Below are 14599 nucleotides of genomic sequence, written 5' to 3'. Positions count from 1 at the left end.
AAGACCCGCAAATCATTTGCAATTATTATTTTAATTTAAAATGAACATTTAGTCAATACGGAAGCACTATGCACTATTTATTAACAAATCAAAAAATCTAGTAAAAGTCGTTTCTATAATATCTAATTCCCTCTTTCGTAAGTTTGTTTTCATATTTTGACAATTTCGCTCGCTTTGCCTGCTTATTTTATTTCCTTTGCCTGTCTTCTGTCTTTACGTATGTTATACATTCGTACATATGCTTATATGTACTCGCATTTTATTTATTTATTTAAATTTCTTTGTTCACCTTTTTCCTTGCCTCGATTTCTTCCTTGCATTGTTTTGAAACCGATTCTCAGACAGTTTTGCCAACGAGGAAGCAGCCAATTAGTCATTTTCAATCTGTGCGTTATTTATTTAATTAGATGCTTAGTCTTTTGTTTTTGTCAAAACGCATCTCCTCCTTGTTCTCATACTTTTAAAAAAATAATTTATATTAAAGAAAAAACATAAAATAAAATAAATGCATATGTAATTAAGTGCATAAAATGCATCGCGTGTCCAATGCAAAATTTTCTCATGCAAATTCTAATTCAAATTAGTAAGCATACATTAATTTGCACAAAATTCTCAAGCGTAAAATGTTTTTTAGGAAAAAAATGCGAAAATCGTTTTGTAAAACAACTTTTTTTTAATTGCTTAAATTATTGCTCATTAAAGAAATAACTAAAATTATTAAGTTAAACGCTTTAAAGATTTCTTAATTCGAAATAAAAAATTATTGTCATTGTTTGGTGGTCTCCAACTGTAAGATTTTCACACTAAATGATTAAAAGTAGTGCTTTAGTATTACTTCCAATATATTTTATAAAGTACCTATAATAAATACCCTTGTGCGCATGAGTGCCTTAATTGGGCTTCCAACTTTTTAATTAAAGTTTTCAAAAAAATATTTTTGCATGAAAATTATTGTTCTTTTCGTTATCACCACATTCAATTATATTTATTTAACTTTTAATAATCGCTTATAGCTGGAAAAAAATCTTGTCTTTCTTTTTAATGAAGATATTCTAAATGGGCAAAATTATGTCTATATTTCACCAGAAAATGGAAGTTATGCATTTGTTAAGTACGCGCAGTTTAATCGATTGGGTTCCACTTTGTCGAGAACCCGCTTACCTCTCCGTGTGGCAGCTGAGTCTAACTATTTTTTATTTCCCAACATTTATTGCATAAACTAAAGACGAAAATAGCAAATCGTATTATCTTTCATGCAAATTATATACCTATAAATTCGAGTGAAATTCAATAAGGACGAATGTGACTATCGAAGCAACTGCCAAAGCGAGTATTAAGCGGCGCGAAATGCTGGAATTCTTGAGCGGTATTTAAGCACGAGGTTATTCCGCTTCATGTGCATATACAGTGATGGCCAAATCATATGCCGTATTATAGAATAATTATAAGTACACTTTTTTTATTCAATTTTGTAGAATGTCTATTGAAAGTAAAATCAATGTTTTCAATTGAAACAAAACCAACATACCAAACATATTTATAGATAGAAATAAATCAATTTTTTAAGACATTTGAAAAATTGCGTGACATAAGAAATGTCATTTTTTTGAAAACAAAACTTAAATTATATTAAGCTAATGCTTTGTAACAAATCGACTATTTCGATCGATTTTTGTCACTGCTCCACATCGTTTTGGTTTGATGCAATCCATGGTTTTCAGCGGAATTTATTGCCAGGGTCTTGAAATCTACTCAAAAGATCATCGCCATTTGTTACGCTGCTCCTATCTATCCGCCTATTAGCTAACTCCCACAATATTTCAGTCGGATTGAGATCCATTAAATTGACATTTTTGACTAAGCCACGACTTAGCAGTCAAGACACTCATTTTCCAGTCGATATACCCAATGCAACGGTGTTTCCCACTCCGGAGATGGCAGTATACGAGTATTAGTATATAAATATGATATTTCTGTGCTGATATTGATGAAGTTACTGTTTACTACTGTGCTATACTGTTTTCCTATATATTTCCTGTGAACTAAATTAAAAAAAAGAAAATAACTGAAATTACAAAATAAATAAATAAATGGTCAAAAGTTATCAATAAGTGGTGCACACTTTATTTTGACGCTGACTGTATATGTATGATTTGCAAAATATGAATGCATACCAGATAAAATGAGAAGCTGGCATTACTGTTACACTTTTCTTATATGTAAAATTATCTTCAATTATGATGATTTCATTTCGCTTTAAATTCATCCACCAATTTGTTATTAAACGCAAACTTTTTTCGATTTATTTATTTAATAAATTAAGCGTTAACTTAATAATTACGTAATTACTACCGAACAAACAAGCAAAACACAAAGAGCGGCTGAGAATATATGTAGCATTGTTAAACTCGCCAATTCTACATTTCTATTAAGCCACACACAAATCGTAAACTCTATAATAACGTTAAATTTTCTAGAAAAACAAAAACAATCTGCAATTATTACTATTTAAATTTAATATAGAAAACAATTGAAATGGCGGCGGCTGCGAGACAACAAAAGAAACAACGCAAATAACAGCCGCAGTAAATTAAAAGGTGCCTAGCACGATGTGGTATTGGCCAACGCAAACCCAGTTTTATGTAAACAAAAATGCATACGAATAAAGCCATAAATTTGACGTAACATATTTGTATTTATTTTATGCGCTCACTACACCTGAATGAAGCCAGGAGACAGAGAAAAGGGAGAGCAATACATACAAGTAGAGAGTAATTGAGTGAGAGCTGGCGAACCCACGGACCCACGCAAGCCATGCAAATGATGCAAAAACGTTTGTTGTAGCCATTATTGAAAATTCTTGAACGTGGTCACTCTAATGACCAGCTGGCCATAACACTAATCGACGAGTCAGTCAACCAGCAACTAAAGCAAACAAGCAACAAAAATGCCCGTCAGCTGGCAAAACCCGTGAGCCAGCGCACTGGCACAAACAGCTTCATCAGCTCACCCTTCATTCAGCTCAGATTCGGTTGCTGAGCAACAGTTTGTATTGAATTGCAGTCGCCATCAGACAACTTTCGCGCGAATCATACGCACGGCGAGAAGTTGACAGTTAACTTCTAAGATTATTTGAGTTTATGATTCGCAACGTTTTGTTACTCTTAGCACCTTTATGCGTGAACAAGTGACCGATTAACTAAGCGTAAAAAAATTGTGGCTGTTCGCCGACTGTTAATTGTGTCAGTGTAACAATTAAAAAACAGAAACACTAAAAAATCTTGTGCAAATTCGTGTGCTCTTTTTAATGTAATCTCGGATGTTGAACTATTTGCTTAGTGTAGTGTGAGAAATTCACTCCAAAGCAGTGATAACATTTAACACCACTTACTCACTTACTTACTTGCTACCTACCGTGGGTTAGAAATTGAATCTAAAGTTCAATTGCGCATATTTTAATTCAGATTTGATTATTCTCTGATCAGAAAGGCGTATTAATTAAACATATCTACTTAACTGAAAGAAAACTTATCTTAAATTAAAAAATTAAAACGTTGAAGAGGACGTGGACTTTTATTAAATAGACTCTAATTTTCGGTATTCTGTACAGAAAGTGCAAAAAAATAAAGCATTCACAGCCAGACACGTATAAAACATAAAGATGTGTGAATTGGTGTTAAATCCAGCGTTGCGACGCGAGGTAAATATATTTAGTTTAAAAAATCTAAAAGCATGTAGGAGTGTATGCAGCGCGGGTGAATTAGACATACTTACTTCCTCCGAAATTATATTAGGCTTATACCCACGTTAAAGAATTGCTGATAAATTGTAGATTATAAATTGATCTAGTATGAAAACACCAAAAATTCAAAAATTAGTTCATTGAATATTTTACTAGAAGACACGTGGAACTAAATCGGTCGAATATATTTTTTATGAAACTACAAAACTTGCGATTTGAAATTAGTTAATGGCAGACACCTTTCAAGCTGAAGTACAAAATCATTAAAATGGCCCCCTGGTTCCTTTTTATATACCTCGGTTATGGGATTGAAATTTTTGATAAAGTTTTCGGAGCATCAGAGGCTGTACCTCGGAAATACCGTTTACTTTCAAAGGCTCTAAAGCTTCCCATTTCGAAAAAAATACATTTCTGAATAATAGGTTTGAATTTCGTGATCTCGATGACAAATTGATAGCACAAAAAATCAAAATTACGCTTTGTTCTAATATTCAAAAGTCGGTTGTATGATAAGGCATGTGACGTCGTCCTGAACAGACTGCAGATGCCCACAACCCATTGAATAAATTTCAGAAAATTTCAAAAAATAAAAAAATCGTTAGCCATGTATGCGGTCGTTTCGCACAGTATTGGCATAAGTGGTCTTTCTCATTCTCGTTTTCAAAAAAAGGGGGCTATAATACCATCAGACCAGTGTGAGTAAAAAAAATATTGTAAACGTGTGGAGTTTAACAGAATATAAAGTAATTTTTAATGTTAATCTGTTAATCTCTTCGTCTCTTTCAACATGTTCGTCTACGTGATAGTTAAAACAAACTTGGCTAAATTTTCACTGAGAGGTTGAACAATTTTTCAGACAGGATATACTAGATTATTTTCTATTATGAAAGTAGCGCTGTCACCAAAATACTTCAAAAATTATTTTTACGGCCAAATTCAGCGTATAATCGGAACATATATTGGCTAAAGAAAAACAACTTTGTATTAGTAAAAAAAAAGAAAAAAAATCCTAGGGCGGGTTAGCTCAAATTCAGAATGTTTGTATGGTCCGTTAAGGTGCATATTCAGAATAGAGAATCTGTTTTAATTTAATTTTGCGTTTTTGGTATTTTTATAAAAATATAGTTCATATATGTATGGTTATATATTTATTTATTTGTTCAATAATGTCTTATTCAAAACTAAACTACAAATTTTACAATATATAAGATTAAAAAGTGTCCAAATCCAGAAAGGTTGAAAGGTAATTAAAGTTAGACAACGTTCTAACGAGTGGCACTATATAATGTCATATTAAAGCCAATGCGAAAAATCTTGAAACAACGACAGTTTCTGCAAGGAACATTAAACTGTATTTTTTCTAGAAGAGCCTGGCAGTAAATTTCGCCAATACTGCCTGAAAGGTACCTCTGTCACTTAATGAGAAGAGACTAATACAAAGTTTCAAATGTTATCTATATATATATATATATATATATATATAATTGGCGCATACACCCATTTTAGGGGTTTGGCCGAGCTCCTCCTCCTATTTGTAGCGTGCGTCTTGATGTTGTTACACAAATGGAGGGGCCTACAGTTTGAAGCCGACCTCGAACGGCAGATATTTTTTATGAGTAGCTTTTTCATGGCAGAAATACACTCGGAGGTTTGCCATTGCCTGCCGAGGGGTGACCGCTATTAGAAAAAACGTTTTCTTTATTTTGATCTTCCACCGAGATTGGAACCTACGTTCTCTCTGAATTCCGAATGGTAGTCACGCACCAACCCATTCGGCTACGGCGGGCGTCAAATGTTTTACGAAATTAAAAAAAGTGCAAGTTTAAAAGCGCTCAAAATCCCTATTAAGTATTGACAATTCTTTTTGTATAAAATTTCGCACGTTTTCTTCCACAGGTACTATATAAATATCAGTTAAATGATATGACCCATATTTTTTTCATAAATTTTTGATAAAGGCAGCTTTCTTTTGCCATCAGCTACCTCACTTAATATTTATCCTCATATTTTACAAACTGCTCTAAAAAAATTTGAAATTAACCTTAAAACGAAGCATAACTGCCACATTTTCCACCGTGCAACAAAAACTGCTCTGAATTTGCTTTACCTTTGCACGCACAACCTACCATCGAATTACACTTTTTCCATGCAAGCTTATCTTTATTCTGGCGAGTTTGAGTCAACGTATTTTATATAATATACTCCTATAACAACAACAGCGCCAAATGAAGTAGCACTCTGTCCTGTAAACTTTGATTTAAAACTTTTAATTGAAATGTGCACAACTGAAAATCATGGCCTTTTCTAATAAAAATTCATACGTAATTACATATGTGCAAGTACACAAAAACGGTAGTGAAACACTTTCACATGCATATGTACATAAACTTGTCGCTGAACGCTTATGCATAATTCATTTCTAGCTGTTCTTGTGAGTAATGGAAAACACGCAAATATAAATGTCACTGCAACATGCGAACGTAAATGAAGGTTACATGGGTTTTTTGTATCGGCAGCATATAGAGCAGAAAAGAAAAATAATTTAACCTAACACATACAGGCATCTATTAGACTATATACGAAAAAATACAACACATTTAGTGTATGTGTATATGTGTATATATGTATTTCTGTATAAATTTGTATTTTCATGCTTAATTTGGCGCTGAAATTGGCTGATTTGAAATTTTTCTAAGCTGTAAAGTTTGAAGTAACTGCACCACTTCGCTATTTTCTCTGCGCTTATTAGAAAAAATGGTTATTACTTTTATTTTATGGGTATTTAGTTTCTCTAATCTATATCATAACAATTAGGGTGCGCATGCCGTATGAGTAATGCAGCCGCATGCATATAATATTACTCATACGCCTAGTTGTGCAGAATTTAAAATTTAAAAATGTTCTTTGCATGCTGTGTGCCATCAGTGCTACAATAATGAGATACGAACAATTATAATGAAAAATATACTCTTCTAGTGAAAAATCGTCATTAGGCGGATATTTAAATATTAGTACATACAAATGAAAATTCCGGTTCCATTGAGCGGTAATTCCAGCTTTGACAATAAATTTGATTACAGTGATTTCTGGCTAAATACGTGCACAGCCGCCACTATCTTATTAGTATTCATTGTATTTCATTTTTTTACATATTTCTTGTTCCATTGCCTCCATCTCACCGCTCGGATAGGCATGTTGTACTTAGTAATACATATTCCCACACTCAATCACTTTTGTGTTAATAAAAAAGAAATTATTGCTTATATTCACTTAATACTTACGATTCAGCAGTTTGCATATCACAAATTGATTTGATGGCGCAGCACAAAGCAGAAAGTAACGAGCACAGCCCAGAATCACTGCTTAGACAATGTATAGTAACAACAACAAAATGTACATGCGGCTACAAAAACACCGCCGGTAATTGGCACTTTGTCACTGTCCCAGCCACGCGCGTTCATCGCACATTGACAGTTGAGTGAAAAGCGCAGTGATTTCGCTAATCAAATATTCCATGCATATGTATGTGTACACACTAACCAATGCTTAGAATATGTGTGCACATTAGGGCGGGTGGATTTAAAAATCGCTCATTGCTCTGTGAAAATCGTATTCTAGGGATCAAAATAAGAAACTTTACCGAAGGAACCATACCTCTAAAATGAATCTGATGTCCCCCAATCGACCCGGCCTAATGCACATGCATATGTGTTAATCAATTAATGCTCATATGGCAGCTATTTTCTAAGAAATTTGGTTTTTTAATATTTTTAAACCCAACTTTTGTGTCATAAGCGGGCGGCTTTGAGCTAAAAATTAACAAATTAGTTGAAGTAATAAAAAACAGCACGAATGTATATCTATAAGTTTTTTCAAACCATCGAACAGTAATTATTTGCTACCTCCGTTCGGCATATGTACACACATATGTATGTATGTTTCATGTACCAAGCGTACTAATTTTGGCTGCATGATCCATGAAATTTGATGATGTCAATGCAAATGAGAAATTAGCGAAATTCCACCTAATATTTAAAGTAAATAGTTACATACTCATATTTGCATATATTTGATATACATACGAGTAAGCGAATTTAAATCAAAAATTGAATACTTTTTAAATCGGTTGATAGATTATAGTTTTAATTTTTTGTTTCCGAATTTTCAACATTTTTACATGTTTTTGTTTTTTCTACTTTTAACATTAATACCAAATTGGCTTAACGGAAAATCTAATGTTTTTCAATAATTAAAAATTTTTTAATAATTTTAATAATTTTCAAATTTGTTATCAAAGCTTTAATTTTTCTTTTACTTTCTAAAAAAATTGAGATTTTTAATTTTTTTAAATATTTTTGTTTTTTCTACTTTTAATTTTACCATACCAAATTTTCATTATTCTTTAATATATACATATAACCATTCCGTAATGATGCTTAACTATCTTAGTTAAATTTAGTAAATAGTTAATCTTGACGCACTCGGTACGAAGCGCATTTAAATTTGTTCGGCCTTACTACAAATAAGGAAACTAACTTGTCTAAACTATAATATTTTGAAAAGCTTATTTTTGAAAGTTGGCTGTTCCGATTTTTATATATTTGATATTTTAATTTTGCTCACTCTTATAGTTACTAAAACTTTAATTAACAGAAAATTATGAAATAATTACTATAAAATATTAACTTACGTTTGTAAAAAAAAATGTATGAAATTTAACGATTTTATGATTATTCAAAATTTTACATTATTTTTAATTAGATTTTTCAGTTGTTTCTTTAAAAATTACTAAAAATTTAGCTTACCACGAAATATATGAATTATTGGGAAATATATTTTTGTTATTGTTATTATTTTTTTAACTATTCAAAATACGCTTACATCCATTGTTGTTTATTTGGCCGAGCTCTTCCTTCTATTTGTGGTACGCTTCTTGATGTTATTCCATACATGTACGTACCATCCCATTCGCCTGGGGCCATTCACCCTATCTTCCATCTACAAGTATATATTTTTTAAAGCATTTATATACCTTTTTAATTTGCTTTCATTTGCGGTGCTACTAAAAATTGAGCTCGTAAAAGAAATATAATATACATAAAAAAAGTTTTCAATTTCTGTCCACTTAAGAAAAAATTGCGCGCAATTTCTTTAGATAGTATTTTTAACAAAAACACAAATATTTCCAGGAAAAAAATTAAATTTTTGTCAATAGATTGAATTTGGGCGGAAGTATATGAGTTGAAAGAAACGCATTAAGTATTTTGGGTTAGTTTTGCTAATTTTCAATTTGCAAATTTCACGCAGTGTATTGAACTGTCGCATTGAAGTACCGCTTGCTCAAGGGCTCGTTCGTACATTATCGATAAACATTGCAAAAGCGAAAGCAAAAAAAAGTTAAAAATAATCAACCGCTATTTAAATATACATACCACTCTATAAATATACAAATCTATGTGTATCATCTATACGCATACTTACAAACATATGTTTGTTTGTATTTAAACCACACATGTCCCATCAATCTCTATTTGAATGGCTTCCCCGCTTAAGTCAACGGTATTCACATATGCACATACCTGATGATAGAAGACATATATCAACATACATATCTATATTAGTACATACTTTTGTAATTACATACCTCATATATATATGTACGTATGTAGGTAGAAACATCCCAAACACCTTGTTTACTCCACTTCAACAGTAATGTTTCGTGACCCTGATTGCTTGCGTCAAGTAGAGAGCGTTGAACGTTGATCGTTTGACAATAGCAAAGTAATAATAAACTCAGGGTTTTTTTTTTACCATTAACTGCCATCTAACTATGAATATATGAAATTAATATGTTTGCTAACATTTGTGGTTGTTTTCTTTGCAAATTTAGCGAAAACAATTTTGGCGGTGAATTTTTTGTTTATCAGCTAGTTATACATACATATTTGAGTGTGCATATATGCATTAAAGCATGTAGATATCAATGATAAGTTCTTTATTTTTATTTCTGGTTTTGATGATATCATTGGTTATACTCTTAGTCAGCGATTGTTTGAAAAAGCAGCTGTAAACGTGACAAAACCGCTTATTGACAAAAAAATTTAGAAGTTTTTCGCTCTCGATCTCAACTGATCACACACAGTGTCTCACACTCTTCAGAAACAGTGTTTTTCTCAAAGAAACCTATAAAAGCTTAAGGGGGGGGGGGGGGGGGGGGGGGGCTAACGTTTTAAAATTTTTTTTTGCATTTTGTTTATTTGATTTTTTAAATAAAGAACCTTTCAAGAATATTCCGTGAAAATTTTAGATGAATCGGAGCAAAACTTACAAAGATACAGCCATGTAAGTGTTGCTACCTACTCTGATTTTTTTTGTATTTAAAACTTTAAAGCGTTTTTCCCACAACTTACGGTTTCAGAGTCGGTGCCCCTCATAACTTTGAAACTACTGCACCGATCCTTTTGAAATTTTGAACACTTTTTCTGTAGATGTTTTACAAGGTAACGCCGAAGAGTTTTTTTTTTTCGAATTTGTTGATACTTTTGTTTTTACGGTAACTAATTCACCGATTTTTTACGCGAAAATCGTGTTTTTGACTTTAACGTGTTCCCAAAAATCGAAAAATTTTTCATTTCAAAAAACCCTCGGCGTTACCCGGAGTTATCTAACGAAATAACTTTGGTTTTTTGATTTCAGATGATTTAACACCGAGTTATGAGGGGCACCGCAAAACTACTTTTTTTTTTTAGATGCGTCCGAATAATTTCTGCCATTGCTGTATTTTTAAATATTTTTGGATGAAAATTTCACAAAATATATTGTACTTCAAATGCTATAGTTTTATGTAGTAAAGGATTTGACGAATAAATTTTAACTGTGTCATAAAAAAAAATCATAAATATGTGCCCTTTTTTCCATGAATTAACGTTACGTTACGTAAATTACAAAAGTTATCAGAATTTAGTTAAGTTAGGTTCACTTATCCACCTGCCAATGTGATGCCCAAAAGAGATTTGCCTACCACTATTCCTACATGTTATTGAACAATTCGGATCTTTCTGCGAATCCAAGCAACTCTTCCGGCGATGCTGCTCCTAAACTGTCCAGGTCCTCAAAGTAGTGAGCACCCAAAAATTTGAAGGCCATATTTCAAAGTGCTAGGTATTCCTTTTCGAAAATCTCAGTATGCTTATTGTTCTTCGTTCATCGAGTGTAGGTCAAAGTGAAAGTTTTACTCCTCAGATGTTCTGGATAATTAGTCTGCTCTCTACAGCCTATCCTTTTACTGAAAACCACAAACTCTTGCCATTTCATATCATCAATTTCAGTTGTTGATTCCTACTCATATTCCTTGACCATTTACTATCGGCCAGCAAATAAAAGATAAGCGTATTGATCTTCGCTTTCTTTACTGTCATACCCAATCACAATTTTCTCATTCAATTTATATGTATCCGCATGGCCTTGTCTTTCTCGAGTGCTGATAACTGCTATACTACCCCATAATTTATTATCTAAACGGTGTATAAAAAAACTTTCTGGACAATAAAAGGTCGGTTCCATAAATTTATATTAGAAGCTACTGCGATTTTCCATAAATTGCGCGCACTAAACAGTTGATTTAGTTCTGTAGTAGAAATATGGTAATAATATACAATAATAAAAATTAAAAATACCTCACTCTTACCACCATCGACTAACGCCCTCTGTACCTTTAATCAATTATCTACACCGTATTGAAGTTGCCTGCCATTCGATAACAACTCTTTCGCAATCACTAAGTAAATGAATGCTATTTAAATAGCTGCTACTAAAGCTGGTCAATACAATAAACAAGTAGTCATTCGAAGAGCTAACAACATGGTGAAAAATACGTTTCTGGCGCGTTATACGGAAAGACGCTGGAGTTTGCTCTCCTGGCGGCGGCGTAGTAGTGGAGTAAGTGCGAGCGAAGTGTTTGAAAAACAAAAAAAAATCCTTTTTATTGTACGCCAATGATATAAATACCAATTGTGTGAAATGAAGTGAATAGAGTTAGTAAACAGTTCATGTTATAGGCGCACAATGCCGGTGTAATGCTTGCACGTAACGTAAAACGTGATCCAGAACACGCAAGCTGTTTGAAAACTATATGACACATTTTCCTATGCAATTTGCCACATTTGCCATAAATAAACAAATCGGCGTATAGAAATTTACGAAATTTCGCAGAATGTTACCTTACCTATCGTTTGTTCCACATGCTATACGGCAACAACAAAAACCCCCAAGTGAAGTCAAGTTCTTTTCCCGCAAGTATTGCATCGTATAGATTTGTATTTATGTCCATTAGGTAAATCTTCAGCCGCTGGAGCTTTATTCGCTGTGCTATTATATAATTTTGCTCTCAAATACTTCATGGACAGCCTCATCTAGCTCTGCATCATACAATATATAGATCTTTATTATCAGACTTGTATGAAGTGTACTTATAGTTCTTATTCCTCGAAACTTAAATGCAGGATTTGTAAATTTTTGCCTGCCGTTAAATGCTTCTTTGCAGCGCACAGTGTACCCAGTGCGGTCAAAATATTATAGAAAACTGTGATGCTTGAATTTAAAAGAAAAAATTGTGTAAGTTTCCTCAAAATACCTCAAATTTATTATTCTAAAACATTATTGCAAATGCGTAAAAATGCGAATATTTTAGATTTGTCAAAGTGAAGTGTTCAAAATCCACAATGTTTCTGAAAAAAATTAAATTTTTTAACCCTTTGCACTTGAGGCTTATTTTGCTTGCGCGAACCAGCACCTCGAGACTATTTCGGCCGAATTAGGTAAACATTTTACAGGTGCTTTAAGAACTTTTATAAACAAACAAGTGTATACAAAAAATAAAATTTCACCAGTTAATTCTTATAATGTCGAAAAAAAACTTTGATAAAATTTATACTAAGCTCTGTAATTAATTTTTGTGTGATATTTAGTGAAAAAATAGCCAAGATGCATCTTAGGTTAACAGGATACGTCTCGCAGTAATACGAAATTTTGCGCCTACCTCCAGGCGTGGTACGGTCAGAACTAATCTTGCAGTCTCTTTTTGACGAAGACTATAGTGCCGTAGCAGCGTCGCTCAATTTAAGACTTCGAATCACTCGGGCGCGCAAACTTCAAATCGGCGCCGTCGAGTGCGAAGAGTAAATTGCTTAAAAGCTGCTGTGCTCCTTGTTTTTTTTTTGGCGTTGGTTGTCTGCTACTTGCACCTTTTCTGAAAGATTCAAGTGTTTCCTAAAAGGCCTTTACTTGTGTTCTCCTAAGTTGGACAATTCGAAAACATCGTTGCTTGAAACAAAAACTAAAGAGAAAATAGCCAATTGTAAAGTTTCGGTAGAGAAATACAAAATATCCACAATTGTTTGAAACATTGTGCATGCAGTTAAAGAAAGCAACCATTTGTATATTGCAAAGATTATTCCGGATACACATATATGTCCCCTTTACTTTTTATAATCAATTTTGTAGTGGCATATTCATTATAAGTTGGTACCATTTTCAAAGTGTAGGGCGTAGCTGGCTCTACAAATAAGCGTTGGATAGTGGGCGTGTGAGTGTTGAAATCTGCACCATCTTTCAGATTTATATTTTTCGTAGTAAAAGCAATGTGTAAAGCGAATTTCATTAAAATTGGATAACATTTAATATGCTCGCCCACAAGAGGGCTACGCGTGGCAGCAAGCAAATCTCTACTGTGATTCACATTTCTGCTTTTCTAAGAGAAAGTAAAGCATGCAATAAGTTTCTGCGAAGTCAGAGCACGTTCACTTCGTTAGACCACAGCGTATATGACGACACTACAATGTTTGGTTGTAACTTTGCCCACTCTATTTTATCTGATTGAAAGGTTTTCTATCACACTGTCATTAATAAAGAACGTTTCTGCCAAAACCTACCAGAAGAGTGTCCAGAACTCAACCATTTCTTGCTGAATGGAATTTCATACTACTGCAGTATATTTGACGGTTTCCGAAATACTATTTTAAAAGCTGTAGGGGTATAGAACTAAGCCCTAAAGTAAAGGATGAGCATAATGTTACACTTATTTGAATAATACCAGTATTCATACCAAACTAACATCGTTACTTTATTGTGTAATATTTTTTTAACGCAATATCAATGTCATTTATTATCTATTTTTGTTTTTATACTTTGACTTTTTCGGCAGTTAACATAATTGATTTGTCTGCAGGTGGTGCCAACTAAATAATGCTATCAAAATATAACGGTGGTTTCTAATTTGTCATTAAATGGGGACTTTTTTGGCACAAATGAGTCATAAATATTTCTGAGTGCTTAAAATATAATTTTATTGATTTATGGGGATATTAGTATTGGTGCTACTTATGGATGTATGTATTTGTTATACAAGTATGATATTAAGCCTGCAGTAAAAATCCAAACTAGTCAAAAAATTGTAGTTAACGAACTGGTATTGTATCGTGGCAGTATTATGTCTGCATACATACATAGTTTTACACGCAGATTTAAATAACATACTGTCACACCAGCTGCGCTTATTGCGTGGTCTACAATTTTTCTTTTTTTTTACTAAGAACTAATTCACTAACTAGTATGATGATAGGGCTTTTCAGTACGTTAACTGTGAAAATGGCTGAAAAGTCCGTTAAATGTTAAAACGTTGATATTAGGTCGACAATTAGTATTTCGTGGATCACCGCCATATTAAAAATATCAGCCGCTTGAAAATGAAGTCATTTAGCGCAAATCAAAGCTTTTTTCAATTAGGGTAAAAGTTTAGTTTGGGTGGAAAAATAATGAAGAATATTGTCAAAATTATTAGTCATAGTCAAAGTTTTCTGT

General features: G+C 32.9%; 1 protein-coding gene and 1 long non-coding RNA gene across 17 annotated transcripts in view; one reads left to right on the top strand and one right to left on the bottom strand.

Annotated features, from left to right (window-relative positions):
- The window catches only part of LOC128871750 (TLD domain-containing protein 2), a 319890-nt gene that overhangs the window by 286834 nt on the left and 18457 nt on the right, over positions 1-14599 (top strand). The window contains exon 1 of one of the 16 annotated variants that reach the window (XM_054113793.1): positions 3076-3700. The exons of 14 other annotated variants lie outside the window; for them this stretch is intronic. In XM_054113793.1, the coding sequence (XP_053969768.1) occupies positions 3662-3700 (39 nt within the window). In that variant the 5' untranslated portion in view covers positions 3076-3661. Of the gene's footprint in view, positions 1-3075; positions 3701-11597; positions 11681-14599 lie in introns of those variants that run through there. One more of the 16 variants, XM_054113792.1, reaches the window with a different exon arrangement.
- On the bottom strand, positions 8549-9498 carry LOC128871751 (uncharacterized). Its single transcript, XR_008456061.1, has 3 exons — positions 9387-9498; positions 9224-9321; positions 8549-8740 (listed from the first exon to the last, which is right to left on the bottom strand). It is a non-coding gene; the product is annotated as an uncharacterized LOC128871751 (long non-coding RNA).

Source organism: Anastrepha ludens, chromosome 2, assembly GCF_028408465.1.
Source record: "Anastrepha ludens isolate Willacy chromosome 2, idAnaLude1.1, whole genome shotgun sequence".
Lineage (NCBI taxonomy): Eukaryota > Metazoa > Arthropoda > Insecta > Diptera > Tephritidae > Anastrepha > Anastrepha ludens.
Note: the sequence above shows the minus strand (reverse complement) of the source record. Positions and strands in the feature narration are given on the sequence as shown.